Source organism: Cataglyphis hispanica, chromosome 6 (assembly GCF_021464435.1).
Source record: "Cataglyphis hispanica isolate Lineage 1 chromosome 6, ULB_Chis1_1.0, whole genome shotgun sequence".
NCBI lineage: Eukaryota > Metazoa > Arthropoda > Insecta > Hymenoptera > Formicidae > Cataglyphis > Cataglyphis hispanica.
Window position 1 is genome coordinate 6,279,681 of NC_065959.1, and position 18,170 is coordinate 6,297,850.

Here is an 18,170-nt window from a genome sequence, read left to right on the forward strand (position 1 = left end):
AAATAAAAATGTAATACATTAAAATAAGTTAATACTAGATAGAATATAGAATAAAGCAATGACATGATTTATTAATTTATATTACATACATGAGTCAAGATAATATGTAGTGATTAAAAGGCAGTGATCAATAACGCTTCATCATTCACCGTTACAAGAGCTAAAAATAACATTAATCTCATAGAATAATTTAAAACATAGAAATAGCGCGCGCCTGATGAAATTGCTCGACGCTTTATTTAAAGTTTCGTAACCACACTGTACGCCAATTTTCTACCATGCTGCCAGTACGCCTGATCGATGATGCAGGAACGACATTAATAAGCACCCATGGCACACTGTGTACATGACGTATAATAATCTCGATGAATACTGTCGGGTCACATGCGAGAGTCACAAAAGCGGCCTAAATTTAGTATGCGATGACATGTTGCGAGTTTTACGAGGCTAGATTGTCGGTGCACCAAAGTCTTACAATGCATTAACCGATTTTCGATTATGCATTAAGCTATTTGCATCTGTATCGGCAAGATTCGCTATCGGAATTTAATCACGCGAAATCATTTGCACACGCGTCCTCGTATACGTGATATTTGTACGTGTATGTACATACGTATGCGCGTGCGGTTTTCAGGATGACGGCTATACGGGCATACAAATCACAGGCACACTCCGATCGTTAGCGGAAAAGTAATTGATTACTTTTGGCCGGTGCATTTTGGTAACGCGAAATCGGCTTTCTCATTCGCGGTATGAAAAATGGCCGAGTTAACGAAGTTGAACGATCAGCTCGCGGCAATGGAAGAGAAGACAAACCGACTTTCCGACATTCCCGTGAATTAGAAGTCACGACACCATATTATGACATCAGTATCTTCTTTTGTTAAATCTGCGACACTTTAAAGTCTTTGTGCATTCCGCTCGCATATTTGTCATCTTGTCAACATTTACTTTTTTTTCCGCGCATTATTTAATTAATTAGCCCTGATAAAAAGTGCACGTTTACACATTTCACACTCATACAAATATATTTCGTAGTTTTACATTATGTACCGTGAGTAACCGAGCGGAAATTAAAATTAACGACTGTATTTTTTGTTTGCATTTATGATATTATTCTTATGACACGTTGCAACTTTCTTTTTTTATAAACTAAGTAATAATAACAAAGCTATATATTCCCTTTATTTTATTTATTTATTTTTTTATTTTATTTTTATCTTTCTCTCATTTCTAATTTAATCCCCTTCCTCCTCTTCATTTCTTCCTTCTTTCTCGCTTTCGTCTACTTTGCAGGTACTCCAGCATTTTCATTACTTCCGCTTTTCTCCACTACGGATTTCTCTTCCATAACCACACATGAACCCTTCTCGCATCCCTTGCACCTCCCGGGACTACGGATGGCGGGCGCTTAAATTCATAAGAGCCGTGAAATGCGGTGCGAATTTGCGATGTGCTAAAGTTAATTCTTGTCGGTTTTAAAGAGGATTACATAAGTTGACCGCACTTGGACCATCTTTGGGATAACACGGAATGTGCTTTCCCCTATTCATATATATCATAAAAAAAAATTCCATCAGCACTTGAATTTAACAAAACTTATGACATATAAATAATATTATGTATTAATCGAACAAATAAAATAATAAAACATACATAAATATAAAATTTACAGTTATTTATGAATAATTTACTCGGATTTGATCAAATTTGTAAATAACATAAAATTACGATAAGAAAATCTTTTCATTTGAAATTATTTTAATTTAATTTTTAATGTATATTAACATTTTCTACTAAATTTTTATCATAATATCATATATTGTACATTATACGTGCGTTTTTAAAGAAAAAATAAAATCTAATGTTTATACATATATAAAAAAATAAATATTACTTACAATTAATAAAATTAACTTTTATTTCATATATATTTTTGTGCGATACACAAACTTGTTATTTATGATTCAGTCACATCAAATATTATTATCTCGCTGGAGCGATTAAATTTTGCAATATTTCTTGCTACATACCTCCCTCCATGACCATAAACCACGCAGAATTTCAAATTCTGGTTGATTATTAGTAGATGCGACACCTCCACTCGTCCTGGCTTTCCGGATTTACTCATCCTCCTCAACCCCTTCTCGTCACCCCTGGCCGCATCGTGCGCTGATGTATGATTTAATGCTGGTTTCGAGAGTAGACCAAGCAGAGCGCAAAGCGAGTAGACTGGCAGTGGTGTAGAGAGAAGGTGGGCCTTAGGGTGGTTAGGGGATGGTATAAGGGTTTGCACGGTGTAGTGTTGCAGTGAGCTCATTAATTTACTAGCAAGCGCCAAAGGGTGGCTTAACAAGGCGCTACGTCCCATTTTATTAGGTAAAATTGAAGACACGCTCCAGGAGACCTTTCTGTTGCGCGGTAGGATATAACGTATCTTCGTAAACTAAAGAATTTCGCGAGGATTGCAATAATTGAAGTGATGATTAAATTAAATGTGTTGTGTTTGTGTCTTTCGATATTTATTACATTACGGAATAATATTTTTCAGATAAACATAAATTTTGTATTAATAAATAATTGATTAATTTTAAAATTTTAATAACAAAATATATATTTGTAATAAATTTAGATTTAATGTAAGAAATATTTGCAAATTATTGGGATTTCAACTTGAGAGCATGAAGTTAAATATAATTCTATTATATATACCGATGTATTCCATCACTCGATTCTTGACATGGTTAATTAACTTGGCTGATATTCCGTGGAAGGAAGTACTCGTAACACGCTTTAGCGCCGAAAGATAAATACGTATAGGGTTAATGTATGTCCTCGGTTTCCTACCGCGAAGAAGATCACTCGGTTGCTGAGCGAAATAACAAGATTCCTGTATTTATCCTCGGCTTAAGAGGACTCGAGCCTTCGTCACATTCTAGTGTCTATGGCAATTTCTCAAGAGACTTTCCTATCTTATCTATTCTCCATTTGTTCTCTTCTATCGCGTTGTCTATTTGTCACGTTACAATAGTTACACATTTTCTATTCGTTACGAATCTATTATAACTTTTTAAATATTTGTATAAGATTTCTATATATTTGTAATAATTGATGGATGTGTATGAGTAGATAATTTTATACAAATTGATAAATTCAGCTATAAAAAGTCTTTTGATCTTCTTACATGCCTTCTTTGATGATCCATTTGTTAGAATGTATTAACCTGAATGATTACTGGGGTATGTGCCAAAAAAATATAAAACGTTGCATCAAAGCACGCTTTGTATGTTTTCGGGCAATTAAACATTTCCATTTTCAATTTCTCGTTGGCGTCGAGTGCCCGGGTTCGATCGGTGGTTAGCCTGTGGTTGACGATCGTTGATTCGTTTATCGCTTATCTCTCTTTCTCTCGCTCTCTCACTCCTCTTTTCTGCCTCTTTGTTGCTTCAATTTTTTTCGTGGTTTTCCATTTCGTGCAACCTCCCTTCATCCTCGTTCCATCGACAACCCTACCATTCGAATCACCCTCGAGAATCGAACGGATACCAAGCAATTATTTAACGCTGCGTACTGTGGCTTTGGTTTGTCTCGTTGAAATACGGCAGAATCCCCCGCCTATCGAAACGCCTCTTGCACGAAGTGACAGTTTCATCGATTATCCTATTATCATCGAACACTAAAAGCCAACTGTATACTGATGAATAAATTTGGACTTGGCTAACAATTATCTGATTATTGTATAAAGATCCTACGCATTCGAGGAATTATAATTTTGACCTATTTAAATACATCTTGGTGCTCGTTATTTAACATTATGTTCCAAGTTTTAAATTAAAATTATCCAAATAATTTAAAATATTTTTTATATTAATATTTAAAAATTAAAAATCAAGGAAAGTTGTTAGAGAAAGATATTACATTTAGAAAAAATTAATTTTTTTTTATTAAATATTCTGCACATTTAATCATAAATACAATTAATAAGTATTAAAAAATATATAAGAAAATCTTTATTTAATTATTAAAAATAATATATAATTTATTGATTACGTAGTTTAAATTTAAAGAAGTATATTATTTTGAAGTTATTTTTGTATCTTTTTAATATGTGAATCACAATTGATGTGTTAGTAATTCTTTCAAAATTTAATAATAAGTAAAAAAATATGATAACGCTTATCTTCAAACTATATATATATATATATACATAGAATTGTGAGATAGTTTTCGAATGACCAGTTTCTAGTACAACGCGCATGATATTGCGTTAGGACCAACTTGGGAGCAAGCAGGTGCTCTAGCTTCTCTCACGGGAGATATCACATCCTCGCAAACCAGAAAATATGTCTCGTAGACAAACGTTAGCTGCGACGCAGAAAACTCGTAAACGGATGAATTGTACGACGGAAATACGATTGTTCCGAAAGACTGAGCGCATTAACCGTATAAATCCGTGCATTATTTTTTTCTTTATTTAAAACATCCACCATGTATAACCATTGTAATTTAGAACAATGGAAATAAAGTGTTACAAAAAAATATTATACGTTTTTGAGTTAAATATCTTAACGAATAATATGTAAAGATCTTTGAAATCCAATGCTTATTACGTGAATTAATCTCTCTAAATATCTAAGAAAATTGGATAAATTAATAAAATTAATATAACTTTCAATAGAACTTTTTAGACATTATTATTGTGGCTTTTGCACTTTGCCTGTGTTGCTTAAGACATTTCGTAGCTTTCCTAATTAGTTATAATTAGATTTCTTATCGCAAATAAAATAATTTGTATTTTTCATGTATGCATATCGTTGGCAATATTTATTTTCATAACTTGTTGAAATTAATAATGGACTTCTGTCATCAAAATCATGATATACCATGATATATATTATATATTATATATAGATACATAATGACTGACGCAATTGGGGCATATATATCATCGTTATCATACCCTAACTACTAGTGCTCGGTTACGTTGGTTAGTAACGGGAGCTATGTAACCTTTAAAAGCAACGATAGCTGCTGTTACAATTCAAAATTCAAAAAAATAAATAATAATACAAAAGAGACATATATTATATTATTATAAAATATTTCTGTAAAAGCTTTTATAGCTATTTTAATATCATTAATACATGTGAGGTATATTTGATTTGACAAAGATTACTGTTGTAATTAAAGCCTTTTTTAGCGTATTTTATAAAATTATTTTGATATTTTTATCCTCATTTGTCGAGAATTTCCACTCGTGATAAAAGGCGAGTCAAATATTTTATAAATTTAATATAAATAATCAAATTGAAAAGAGGCTCTAATAATAAATATCAAAAAGAATATAATTTTGGCAAGACTGACTTTTCAAACGTACATGTTGCATGTATAATTATCACTTTACGCTGATATCATTGATAATGATATTTATCTAGAATCAAACTAACAATCTTGTTATACAATCGGCGCACATAAACATATAATAAAATATCACTGTCTAGAATCATTTCAACTGACACACAACCTACATACAAACCTTTTATCATGCCGAGTTATATGTAAATATGCAAATACAATGCGAGCGAATATTTTATACGCGGCGAGCACTTGGCAGAAAGAGCGGTCACGCCAAAAGAAAACTCGAGTGAGGGAAAGGCGACGGGGGAGAGAAGGGTAGTAACCGGCAGGTCGAGAGAAAAAGGAGAAAAAGAGAGAAAAGAACGAGCAAAGCTCGGACGGCTCTGCCTGTCGGGCCGGCATCGCATTGCACGCAGGATTAAAAACCTCAGCAAGAAATATAGCCACTGCAAAAGCTCTCATTTGCAATCTACTGCCACCGCCCTCAGCTGTCGCTACTTTTCCGCGACAAGGCGGTGGAACGGGATGCCGAAGGGATGTAAAGGATAACACGGTGAAAACCCGCGGTTCTCTGCAATGGTCGACGCAAGATGATACGTTACTAGGATACACCTGCGATCACAAGAAACGGCTTAAGACTCACCAAACAACTGTGTTTCTCAATTTTTGCGGAAAACCGGTTCACATATTTTTTACTTTATTAGCGAATACACGTTTCTATGCGCGAGAAAAAACCTTACATTATATACATAAATTTGTAATGCTAGCCTTAAACATAACAGTTTCATATTTTATCTAAAGCCTGCATGTACATTTAATACAGCTAGTATTATTACAATTTTTTCCGTTCTTCAGTTTTCTTTAATATTGCCTCGTATCGTAAAAAAAGCGACTAACAGCGGACGTTTATCTCTAAAAAGATTTCGGATCCATGTCTATGAAAAATGCTAAAGCATCGCATCCCCACGATCCACCCGCGAATTCAGCGAATGGCTTTATACGCACGGATACCTTTCCTCCATGATCTTTATTTTTATTCCATCCCTACTCTTTTATTTTCTTTTGTTCGTTCACGTCTCACCTGAGATCCAGCTGCCCGTGAAAGGGGTTCGAGGGCAGACATCGACTCTGGACGAGGGTCTGCATGTTGTTGCAGAGAGATCGACCGGTGGAATAGCGCGGAAAGGGCGCGGAGAAGGTGGGGGTTAACGACCCCGATAGTCGCGGCAGAACGTGCGTGAGCCCTCGCACGACTGATTACGAGTGAGCGACCCTTTGACGATCACGATCGGCCAACTCGACGCACGAGAGATGGTGAGAGCGACAGAGAGAGAGTAAACGGAGGCGGCGGCAACACAAGAGAGCAAGTATATATGATCGATCGGACCATGAGCGGCGAAGAGAGCATCGCCTTAGGGGCCCCACCGGAATGAAGGGGTTAGTTATACCGATGCGATACGCGGCTACTATCATGTATCAGCGTCAATAAATCACCGGATGTAGGTACTCTGATGTGGACACGTTAGGAAAAGCGTCGCATTAATGTTTTTTGCTATGCGACCATATGAAACTATTACGCGAAGATTTATTCGCGGAAGATGAGACGCGAATACGGATGTTCTATTGACGTGAAATATCGCGCAAGAAAATTGTATGCACAATTTAAAGATTCGACGACTTCTTGGCTTATTTATTGGATTATCATGCACATCACTCTGATCTTTATGTATTGTGATATTGTCACAATACATAAACAACAATATGCATCTATCTTTTTAAACTTTTAAAGAAGTATATATCTATGCAATTCACTGAAACAGAATACTTTAAACATTAGGTTAAAAGATATTAATCGTTTGAATAAAGTTTATAATGGGATTTACAATAAAATATATGTGACTAAAATATTTGTTAAGGTATTTAATGTAAAAGTATAATGTGCTGTTAATCATAATCGAATGATTTATGTTATATACATAAATCAATCCTCTCTTTTAACGGCGTAAATAAATCATAGAATATACCATTCTACAAAATTTGACGTAACGTACGTGTTATGGTTTATGCTACGCTTTTAATTGCGAGCACATTGTACTTGCATTAGTGAATAATAAACTTTTGCGTTCGTGAATAATTTTATTTAATTTTATTTATATATATTGCATATATAGCCGCAATTTTTTTATAATAAATTATATGCATATTTTTCTGGATATTCGGCCACGAGACATACATATTATAATATAATAATATCAGAGCTAACAGTATTAATTAATTTGTACTATTTCAAGCAATTTTTATATAATTTGCACGTGCTGTAGACAAAAAATATAAATATTATGTTAAATTCATTTTTGATAAGTTTTACTATTTTTTTATAAAATGTGTGTTAAGAATTTTAAAAAATCTTTAAAAATATTTTTATAAAATATAAAATGGATATTGAAGATATACTTGAGCAATCGTCGCTGTCGCACTTCGATTCATTGATATTTCAAACTTCCTTCCTTGATTTGATAATGGGTAAGTGGTGCAGGGAATCGGATGGTGGTCAGTAACTAGGCGTAACAAGAGGACCGAATCGCCAGCGTCAGGCGGTATATAGTAGCCTGTGGACCCTTGAATTCGTATTTATGTTTGTACCCGCCGTTTGGCAGCGGCGGCGGCGGCGGTGGCAGCGGTAGCGAGAGTCTCGCGGAATTGAAATGCAAATAGTGGGATCCCGGATGCAAATTCCGGTTGCACGGGGTAACGCCAGCCAGCCATCCTGAACGAATGAGCGGGCGAACGAGTGAGCGAGCGAGCGAACGAATGAACGAACGAACGAACGAACGAACGAACGAACGAAACACGGCCCGGCGCGGTGCAGGCACGGATCAGTTCAGAACGGAACCAAAAGGAACGGAACCCAGAGTGGACCGCGGATAGAATGGGGCTGAGCGAGGTAGAGGGTGAGCGATGAGTACGGCTGAAGAAGAAAGACAAAAAATTGATTGCAATTCGGCGCCACTCTCGGCTTGCCCGAGATAAAAGTAATGCGTTTCGTGCATAACGAGTCGCTCCAGCGCTCTGCCGCCACCGCCCCAACGCCCACATCCACCCTTCAACCCTCGTATGTTGCCCACGTTCTTTCCCCTTCCGACCTCTTTTAGTCGGCGCCGTTTTGTTTTCTGCTGCTTCCTCCGCCTCGTAATTTTTTTTCTTTTTTTTCTTTTGTTAAACTACCATGCGAAGCGGATATACAACGTCGATCACTTAACAAACGATCGCAAACGCTTTATACAATTGGAAAATTTTCTATTATATTTTAATGACTATAAGTTCTAATGAATATATAATAAATATCTATCACAGAGAAAGAATCATTGCACGCGTATGAGTTTATTAAGTTTGTGTCGAGTTTAACCTTTATGCAGAGATTTTTGTATCGATATATTAATTAATTCATACACATATAATTAGAATAAATTATTACAGATGGGAAACTGTTGCGAATATGCCAAGAGTGCAAGGCTTATTAAAAGATTTACTAATCGACCAATGATTTCAGTCAAAACGTTTAGTAATCTTCTACTTTTAAACCTCTTTGGCTTCAACGGAATTGGGGGATCAATACTTTATAATTATATTAAGTGGAGTTGAGGGAGCCGACACCATCCTTGCATCGCTTATTTCGAAGGTAGAAGTATCATTGCATCGAAATGGATGACAATCGGACGGCTAACGGGAAATAATTGGACACTCGTAGTTATCAGGCAGCCAAGCATATCCGTTATTCTCTGAATGGCTAAGGATCGGTTGTCAGTATTAGCAAGAGATATCGTCCAGATATCTAGCTACTTGGATACACGGAACACATCAATTTTCTGTCACGTTTACTATGTTGATCGAATTACCGATCACGCACGACATATTTCGTAGCATGGTATTGCTCGATGGACATTGGAATTTAAGCATGCTGTTTAGCATAATTGACAGTATCACGTGTCAGTTTTGCTTAAAATTATCTTTATCCAAAGCTTTATCCTGCAGATTTACATTAATTAAAAAAACTTAGCTTATTCAATTTTATTAAAAATATTATCAGATAAATAAAAAATATCTAATAAAAAGAAAACATTTTATGGAAATATATCAATTTATATAAAATTTATTTTTTTTTTGTAAAGTTTAATAAATCTATATCTATATTATATGACGCATTTATTACTCTTTTTTTTCTTGAAAGATCATTGATTTAAATTTGAAAAATCGAGGTCAGTCAGATGTTTCCTGTCAGACGCCGCGCCCTATGTATATAAAGCTACGTACATAAAGCTTCTTGATCAATTTCACGCGATGATATCATCTTTTATGAAAGTTACGTGTAAACGTTAGGAGTTATTGGAGCGAATAAACTGTTATTAACTTATTCTAGACAAAATTAGTATAGTCAAATTAAACTGTATTATAGATATTTACATGCACCAATGTAACTTTATTTCTGTAATCTATTTCTCTTTCAAAAGGTAACGTTTAAATAAAATTTTTTTAATTGGATTGCGACCTGTCTTTTTATATATGCTAGTTAGCGCTAATACAAGGATCGTTTTGCAGTAAGGTACTCTCAGATAGAACAGTATACGCAACAACATAAGAATTAACATTGAGATGTGATAAAAGTATTATCGATTACATCAAAATTAATATTTAAAAGCGGAAAATTTGCAAGTGCCAAGAAGCCCGGGACGCGAAGCTAACTGCGGATTTTGTACGGGAGCTGTACGTAATATAAGTCGCGCACACGTGTTACCGGATGCAAACGATCCATGTGCGGGAGCACGAGCGAGGAGGAGAATGCGGATTGGATTGGTGAACGAAAGAAAGAGAAACATCGTCGAAAAGAGCGCGGGGGAGGTTGATGACGAGGGGGGTGGGGGGATGAGTGGGAGCGGGGCCTCTCAGTGTGGCTGAACCCTCGCTGCTAAATGTAAATGTCCGGCATTTGTTACTTTGTCTGTATGACCCGCTGCTGTTTGTTTGTATCCGCGGTACGCGGGAGTGTCCACGGTCCCGGAGATGCAAAGAGGAAATGGAGGAAGCGGAGAAAGGGCAAACCTCGCCAACGCTCGGCGTAGTGCTATTCGGCGTGGCTTTTGCCCCTGCTTTTGGTGCACATCGCTCTTTTTTTTTTTCCTTTTTATTTTTTCTCCCCCGCGTTCGCGCTTTACGTAAGCCGCGTCGCTTGGGCACACGCTCATTTGTAAAATTTTATGATGGCCCCCGCTGTGCGTTGTATCCATTATGTTGCATGCATTACGGGCCGTGTGCGGCCGTCCTTTTTTACGAATTTCGTTTTAATTACTGACTCCGGCCAGTGTATCCTTCGGCGCGCATACACGACCGCGTGGAAAAGGAAGAGAGAAAGAGAGAACTTTAAACGAGAGAACTCTTGCACATCGATCTGAAAATATTACCGCGTACTGATATAAAAAAAAAAAATTGCAAGACGCATCTCGCGAGCAAAATCGAACGCGATTCTGATTTTCTCAGCACTCGTCGTTAAACTGCGTGCGAGATAGGGCACGATAAACGGCGAATGGATGGAAGATCGAAACAGGGACATTAAAAATACAAAGGCTTGTAAAATTTATTCTACCGGTCAAAGGTGCGTCGGGTTTAACGAGTTTCAAGTTCAATATAATTAAAACCAAGCAATTTAATCGAGTTTCGACATATCGTATGAAATTCATTTGAAATTTTTGATCAAATCTTTCTGATAATAATTAAAATAATTTAAGATGAAATATATAATTAACAATTTAAAATAAAATGTGTTGCACATATTAATTTACAAACTCAGCCATTTCTTCTACAAATTTATATTTTTTTCTTGCCCTTTGTATTATTGCGTGTGTATAAAAATTGAATATACTTTTTTTTTTTATATTTTAATACAGATTCTATACAAAAAGCGCGTATGCAAAACATCAAACATCTAACAAATCAAATATGTCATATGTCTACCGCAAATTCTATATTCTTTTCAATGACAGTTAAATAAATAAACACAATTAAATAAATAAATTACATTTGCACAAACAAATTGCTTCATATAATAATGTTTAAATGTTTTCTATTTTTTTTATAAGTCAAATTTTTATTTAATTAGCTTTTACGAAAAATTTGTTTTGAAGAAAAATACCAATATTAATCCATTGAAGATATTAAATTAAGTTTTCCACAACAAATCATCAAAAAACATGTAAGCAGCTCATAATAATTGATTTCTATATGATAGTGTTTATTGACGATACATCAACCTAAAACGAAACCATCAACAGTTTCGATATTTGTCCGCACCCTGCAACGGCCGAGTTTATACGACAATAGACGGCAGCTTGAGCTAATAACATTCCTCCCTCTGAGTAAATAGAGCAGAGTTTGAAATCAGAAATGCGAAAGGTTACCTCGTGCGCGCTCTCCGACTTAGCATTGTATTACCTTTCCTCTACTTCGTACGCTTTGCCAGTCTCTTTAACCCGGTAAGAAAAGAAGCATTGTGCAGAAAAGTTCCGCGCGCGCGCCGGACCGCGTCGCCGACTGCCATACTTGTGTGAGACCGCCACTCTTTTGATATTTCAACGTAGTAGACGAGTGGCGTGTCGTAATGAAATCATCTCCAGTACTTTGATCTTCTCCCCGTGCGGCGCATCCCCTAGCCATCACCGGTAACCTCCGCGTCGCTTTCTCTTGAAAACACGAGGCCACCCCCGCACACCACCCTCGCGAATGTCCCACTCAGCCGGCACACCGGCTTTACTAGCACCCTCCATCCGTGTCCCCTCTTCACGTTATCTCCTCAGGGACAGGTAGGCAGGCAGGCACACGGTCCGACATAATATATCTCTCACAATGAGTTCCTTCTGCACCTTCTTCTTTGCCGCAACACATTTTTACCACGCGGAAAGCAATTTTGTAATTATGACAAGTACCGACCGATTATCTTCTGTCGGATGTGTCTTTGTTACTCTTTTCATTACGTTTGCTGGCCAACTCATAATTATCTTTCTGCACGATCTTTCCCGCTCAACGGTGCTAATAAAAGTCGGCAGGAAAATGACGCATAGGGTAGCAAGAATTCATGTACGGCGCGATATCGTGGGATCGTGGGATATTTTCTTTGCGCGAAAAACGACGATAGATGGTGACGATGATGAATGTCGGAGCTGTGGAGTCGGAGGCAGGCAATGCGAAAGACATGAGAAGATGAAGTGGCGCGAATGAGTCGCCTTTTTCTTTGCTGTGCTATAGGTGGGAAGCATCTTCGATAACGCTCAGTACTTGTCTCTTAGTTTAACACCTTGTGGACACGCGATATTACATTGAATCATGACAACATAGAACCGTATAACTATATAATTCAATTATACAAGCAAAGAAAAATATATGTAGCTTAAAATAATATGCACAGCCTAACATTTCTTTTTTTTTTGTACGGCAAACAAATAAAAAATAAAAATGCCACTAACCAAAAACTAATTTAATTAAATTATGCCAAAAATGCAATTATTTTTATTTGTATTTTTGCATATCATTTTCTGATAATAACATCTAATAATGTACTTAATGAGAGAGTTTGCTTTCCTAAAGTTTCTTATTAATTTTCCAGCTTACTAGCATAATGAAGTGTACTTATCAGGAATCAATAATTTAATTAATAAGGTGATACTTATATAACTTAAACTGGAAGGTTTAAATATAAAAGTTTGATAATCGTTTGTATAAAGTTGTAATTAATATTCCTAAATTATCGACATTACTATCTAAAAAATAATTATTTAACAACTTACGTCGTTTATTAATTATGACACATAGCTCTGTCATTTATCGTTATTCGTGAGCAAAAATTTAATATGTTATCGTTTTCAATTATATATTTTGAATTATTATACAAGGCTAAGAAAAGAACGGATTAAGATATACTGAAAGAGATTATACATGCAAAAAAGCGATAATGAAAAGGAATATAACACACACAAAAATAATATTTATTACAGTAGACAGTGACGATGATCAATACGCGGATAAGCACGTTAACGAAGATGCCAAGAAGCAGAGAGAGGAAAAGAGACGAGAAGGCTTGTTCTTTGTATGAGAGAACCATGACCGTGGCGGCTATATAAGGTGTATCGAGCAACAAGGACTAACGGCCTTTAATTAATAAAGTTACGCGAACAACTCTCAAAGTCTTCCTGCCTCCCGTGCCCACCCACCTGGATAGCAGCTATTTCCTTCGCTTTAGAAATTCTGGTATTTTCCCTTATTCTCCCTCCCCCTCATTGCTTCTTCATACTTTGGTCTTCCGTAAAGGCCTACCTACGAAGTTGTAACCTTTTATTGCACGAGAAAGCGTCTTCTGCTTATTTTGCAAAGATACTTTTCTACGAATTTTCTTTTGATACCGATAATTATGCTTACACATTTAAATGCCATTTATTATCAAATTATTAAATGCTAAGAAAGAGAGATATATAATCTATGTACAAAAGTAATTGATCTCACTTTATGTCTTCTGCTTTGAAACAGCAAATTGTCATAGTATGATTAATTTAAAAGTAAAAATAATGCATAACCAATTTTGCATAAAATTAGGCATTTAAATTTGAAATAAAAATCATGTATATGTGAAGAGAATTAACATTTTACGTCTCTTTCGAGAATTTCAGAAATTTTAGCTTATAGAAATTTGTACGTATAGTTCAAGAAACGATGTACACAGAGAGTATGTACACATTTTACAGTTACGTGTAGACACTTTGAATTTGTAATACATACAGATGTCGTAACTTGCATATATAATGTATGTATATGTATACAACAGAGTATATATTACTGCTACGTAAATTACATAGTACGTAGACGTATATAATGCGTAAACGTTACCCGTAATAATACGCGTGTAGGAGGCTCTGCTACGTATATTAAGTCAGCGACATTTTCACGTGTACTAGGCGACGCGTATTTATATGTTTGCAGCATAATGGAAATAGATATGTAGTATATTCGACGCAATAAACATACAGTGACGTAAGAGTCACTTTACACACATCGTTTATTGATCAAACGTTTCACATAGCATGTGTTAAATATAGTAGACATTTTCACTGATTTTGGATCTATTAATCTTTCTACATCGCTGAAACAATCTCTGAGAAAAAATTTAAAAGAAATTTTTGTCAAGCGTAAAAATTTCTTTTAATACATGCTTTAATTTAAAAACAATTAATAAATAATTAATATTAGTAAATTTTTAATTTATATTTTTTAAAAATATAATGCAATTCTATATTTATAAAATTAATATTAATATTAAAAAATTATGATATTTAGAGATAAAAATATAATCAACGATATAAATTAATATAATATTATTTTATCTACAATAGAAAAAGGTCTGTCTTTCTAATAATTCTCAATGTCCGGCGTATTATAATTGATAATTTGCACAAAATGGCGATACATATTTTCTTCTTATCGTAATGGCGCCAAAAGCAGGAGAAGAGTTGGGAATCTTTTCAAACTGTGCTACATAGAGACGGACTCCCGGAAAAGGAAGCACCACCCGTGGATTGCCAGACTTCAAAGAATTAAACCGTGTTCCTGTTGCCAACCCCGTGATGTCTTGTTCGTACTATGGCGCATCGGCCGCCATGCTGCTCGAGAGAATCTTCCGGCAAGTTATGGCTTGCTAAAGAAAATTGACTTGAATCTACGCCAGGATAATAAAAGCGCATAGCTGCGAGGAAGCGCGGGCGAGAAAAATGAAGAAACAATCCTGACACCATGGGCGATACCGGTAAAAAAGAAGTCGTTCGGATACGTAAAACGGCCAAAGAGAGGAAATCCACCTCGTTATACACATATAGATTATAGATCATGGCTGTCGGTCTCAATGTTAATAAATATCTATTAATGCGCTTCGAAAACTTGTATCGCGATACTGATGTTACGAGGGATATTAAACGCAACACGGATATTGCGTTATTTTCATCGGAACATTTGGTCCATTTCACATACGGTACATTTAGAAAATTTACGCTAATGTCTACATGTCGCACATTCTTCGAATATTAAGCAATTGAGGCATGAACGACATGATTTTTCATTTGATATTTTAATTTTATATTAATGTAATAGACATTAATACAAAACTGATAAAATGTGATCGTCCATATTAAATATGCTTGCGCTATTATATCTTGTCTCACAGTTGAACGAGACGTGTAATCTAATCAAAAAATTTTTTTTTGTTTAATGGATTAAAATTTGTTAGATAAAAAAAGAAAATAAGAAATGTATTTGTATATGTAGCAATATATTTAAGTAATTGTGTTATTAACATTACTTTATTTTGATAAATTTTAACTGAAAGAAGAGAAATTTTAATTTTTTATATTTAATTCATGGAAATATTATTTTATATATTTATTTCGATATATAAAAAAATATAAAATATTTTTTTAAAATATTAAAATCTTCATAATTAAAATATAAAAATATTTTATATTTTTATATTTTAATTATGAAGATTTTAATAACATGCCCTAATAAATAGCATTAATATTGATATTAAGATACTTTTTAATTAATATTATTAATAAGTTATATATAGCTTATATTAGCATTATTTTTTAAAAAAATTATGTAATCAGTTTTATCAATGATAATATCAGCTAATATAATAACAAGTTATATTAAAACTATCATTGATATGAAACTAACATTGATATGATTTGAATGTATTTCATTGCATTAGAGCAAACCATGTGGAAGCTTTAAAATCAAGCGTATTTTGTTCGCGGACCTACTTATGTGAAGATAATCACATTATGTACGATAATCAGCCATTATTTCATTATCTATGCGATAGCGCCCTATAATAGCTCTTCTGCTAACACATTGGCGTGTCTAATATAATTAACGCATATGTGAGCAAAATTTAACAAAACAGTATTATTATGATTGTCGCGTCTCAATTACCTATAAATTGTATTTCCCAAGCAATGCAATGTTTCGATACTTTTGTAAAATTCCTTTTACACATAATCGCAACAAACAATCGAGCAATCTTTTACCTTATTCGGTGTCGTTGCTTGCTGCTGCGGTGAACAGCTGGTGCTGTGTACAGTCGGCTGGTTGGTCGTCGCCGGCACGATGCCCTGATGATTCAGATGACTCAGCTGATTCAGCTGCGTGAGCTGCTGCGGCTGCTGCACCGGATTCTGGGTGTTGGCCTGCAGTTGTTGATGATGTGACTGATGCGCAGGATGAGTCGTCTGATGATGCGTCGCAGGGAAGGTGGGCACCGTGAACGGGACGAACAGCATCGGGCTGCCGAGGATGTGCGCACCACCTCCACCCAATGCCCCCGTCTCCTCCCTACACCTTTTTCGTGCGTTTTTTGTTTTGGGTAACTTTCTTTACTCCATCAACGGTGTTTTTTTTTTTAAATTTTTTTCTTAATTTCGGCGTGCTACTACGCGCATAGATCGTTACTTTTATTATATTATTTTTGTCAAGTATACTGCTGACGACGACGACGAGCAGAGTAGAAGCGTAGCAGTAGCACTAGTGGTAGTAGTAATGGTAGTAGTAGAGGTAGAAGTAGTGGTAGTGGTACTAGTGATGGTAGTAGTAGTAGTAGTAGTAGTAGTAAGGAGTAGTAATATACGTGTCGAAGTGAAGCTACAATATATGTTTAATGATTTATTATTACCTGCACTCCTGCCCCAGCCCCTGGTGCTGGGGTTGGGCGTAGGGGGCGGCTCGGACGGAGGTGGTGGACGCCACCCTCGCTACCCTCAGCGATAGACCGCCCCGTTGACTGGTAAGTTGAACCGAAGCTGGCTGGTGATTGCTATGCACGCAGCAACAGGCACGGCAGCCGATCGGCTGTTGTTGATTTGGAATAGCCTGGAGATGATGACTTAGGGGGCCCCTGGGCCCCGTGGAGGAGGGAGAACACGGGTACACCCCAACCAGGCAACCCACCACCGCAGCCCCGGGGCCCGGTGCGCTCGGTGCCAAGGCGCCTGTGGACGAGGCCACCCCAAGCTCGCTGGCTCTCCGGCAACCACTGCACCACTGCACCCACCCTCCTTGTTGAGGGGCTTGTTGATACGTCCTGTTGACGTTGATCGTTGAACTGGGCTGAACAACCTCAACCTGGGCCTCTTTAAGCTCACGATTGCCTGCGGGCGGGATTTTGCTACTTTGCTGTTTACTCGGGGTGATCAACTCTAGACTTGCGCGTGGCGGACGTTGATTTTCAATCTGTTTTAATTTTCTTTGATCAATGAAAATCAACAAACAAAGCCTGAATGCTTCACTTCGACTTTATTTTTTTGATTACGTATCACAACACTGATGCTCGCACGTGAAGAGATGCTGATTTTAAACAAATCAGTGAAAAATCACAGTTTTTGCTACAGTCTTGTTTACAAGAAAAACAATGAGTTTTAATAAATATGTTTATAGCTATCGATGCTTTCAGTTTTCGAACGTTATTAATATTATTTTACAAACACTGATTGCGTTGTTTACCACAAAGCAATGTAATTCTGTCAAAAACTATTCTTCACGTTTCTCACGATTTCCTAAGAGATGTTTGAGAAATATGCTGAGTTCTACCAAATCCCGTTCTCGTGGAATGAGTTTACCGCATACTCTTGGCGCAGTCGACGCTCACTTCGACGGCCACGTGGTCGACTCGGATAAGATTCTATCAATCTCTTTGAATGCCGGTTTAAATGCAAATCGCAGATATATTT

The 18,170-nt window shown here is 36.1% G+C and overlaps 1 protein-coding gene across 3 annotated transcripts in view; it reads right to left on the minus strand.

The window, feature by feature from the left end:
• LOC126850288 (nucleolysin TIAR-like) overlaps positions 1 to 17,744 on the minus strand; it is a 382,595-nt gene extending 364,851 nt beyond the window's left edge. For 2 of the 3 annotated variants that reach the window (XM_050593136.1, XM_050593137.1), the window contains exon 1: positions 16,476 to 17,744. In XM_050593136.1, the coding sequence (XP_050449093.1) occupies positions 16,476 to 16,727 (252 nt within the window). In that variant the 5' untranslated portion in view covers positions 16,728 to 17,744. The remainder of the gene's footprint in view (positions 1 to 16,475) is intronic. The other variant, XM_050593135.1, reaches the window with a different exon arrangement.
• Positions 17,745 to 18,170: the final 426 nt, after the last annotated feature.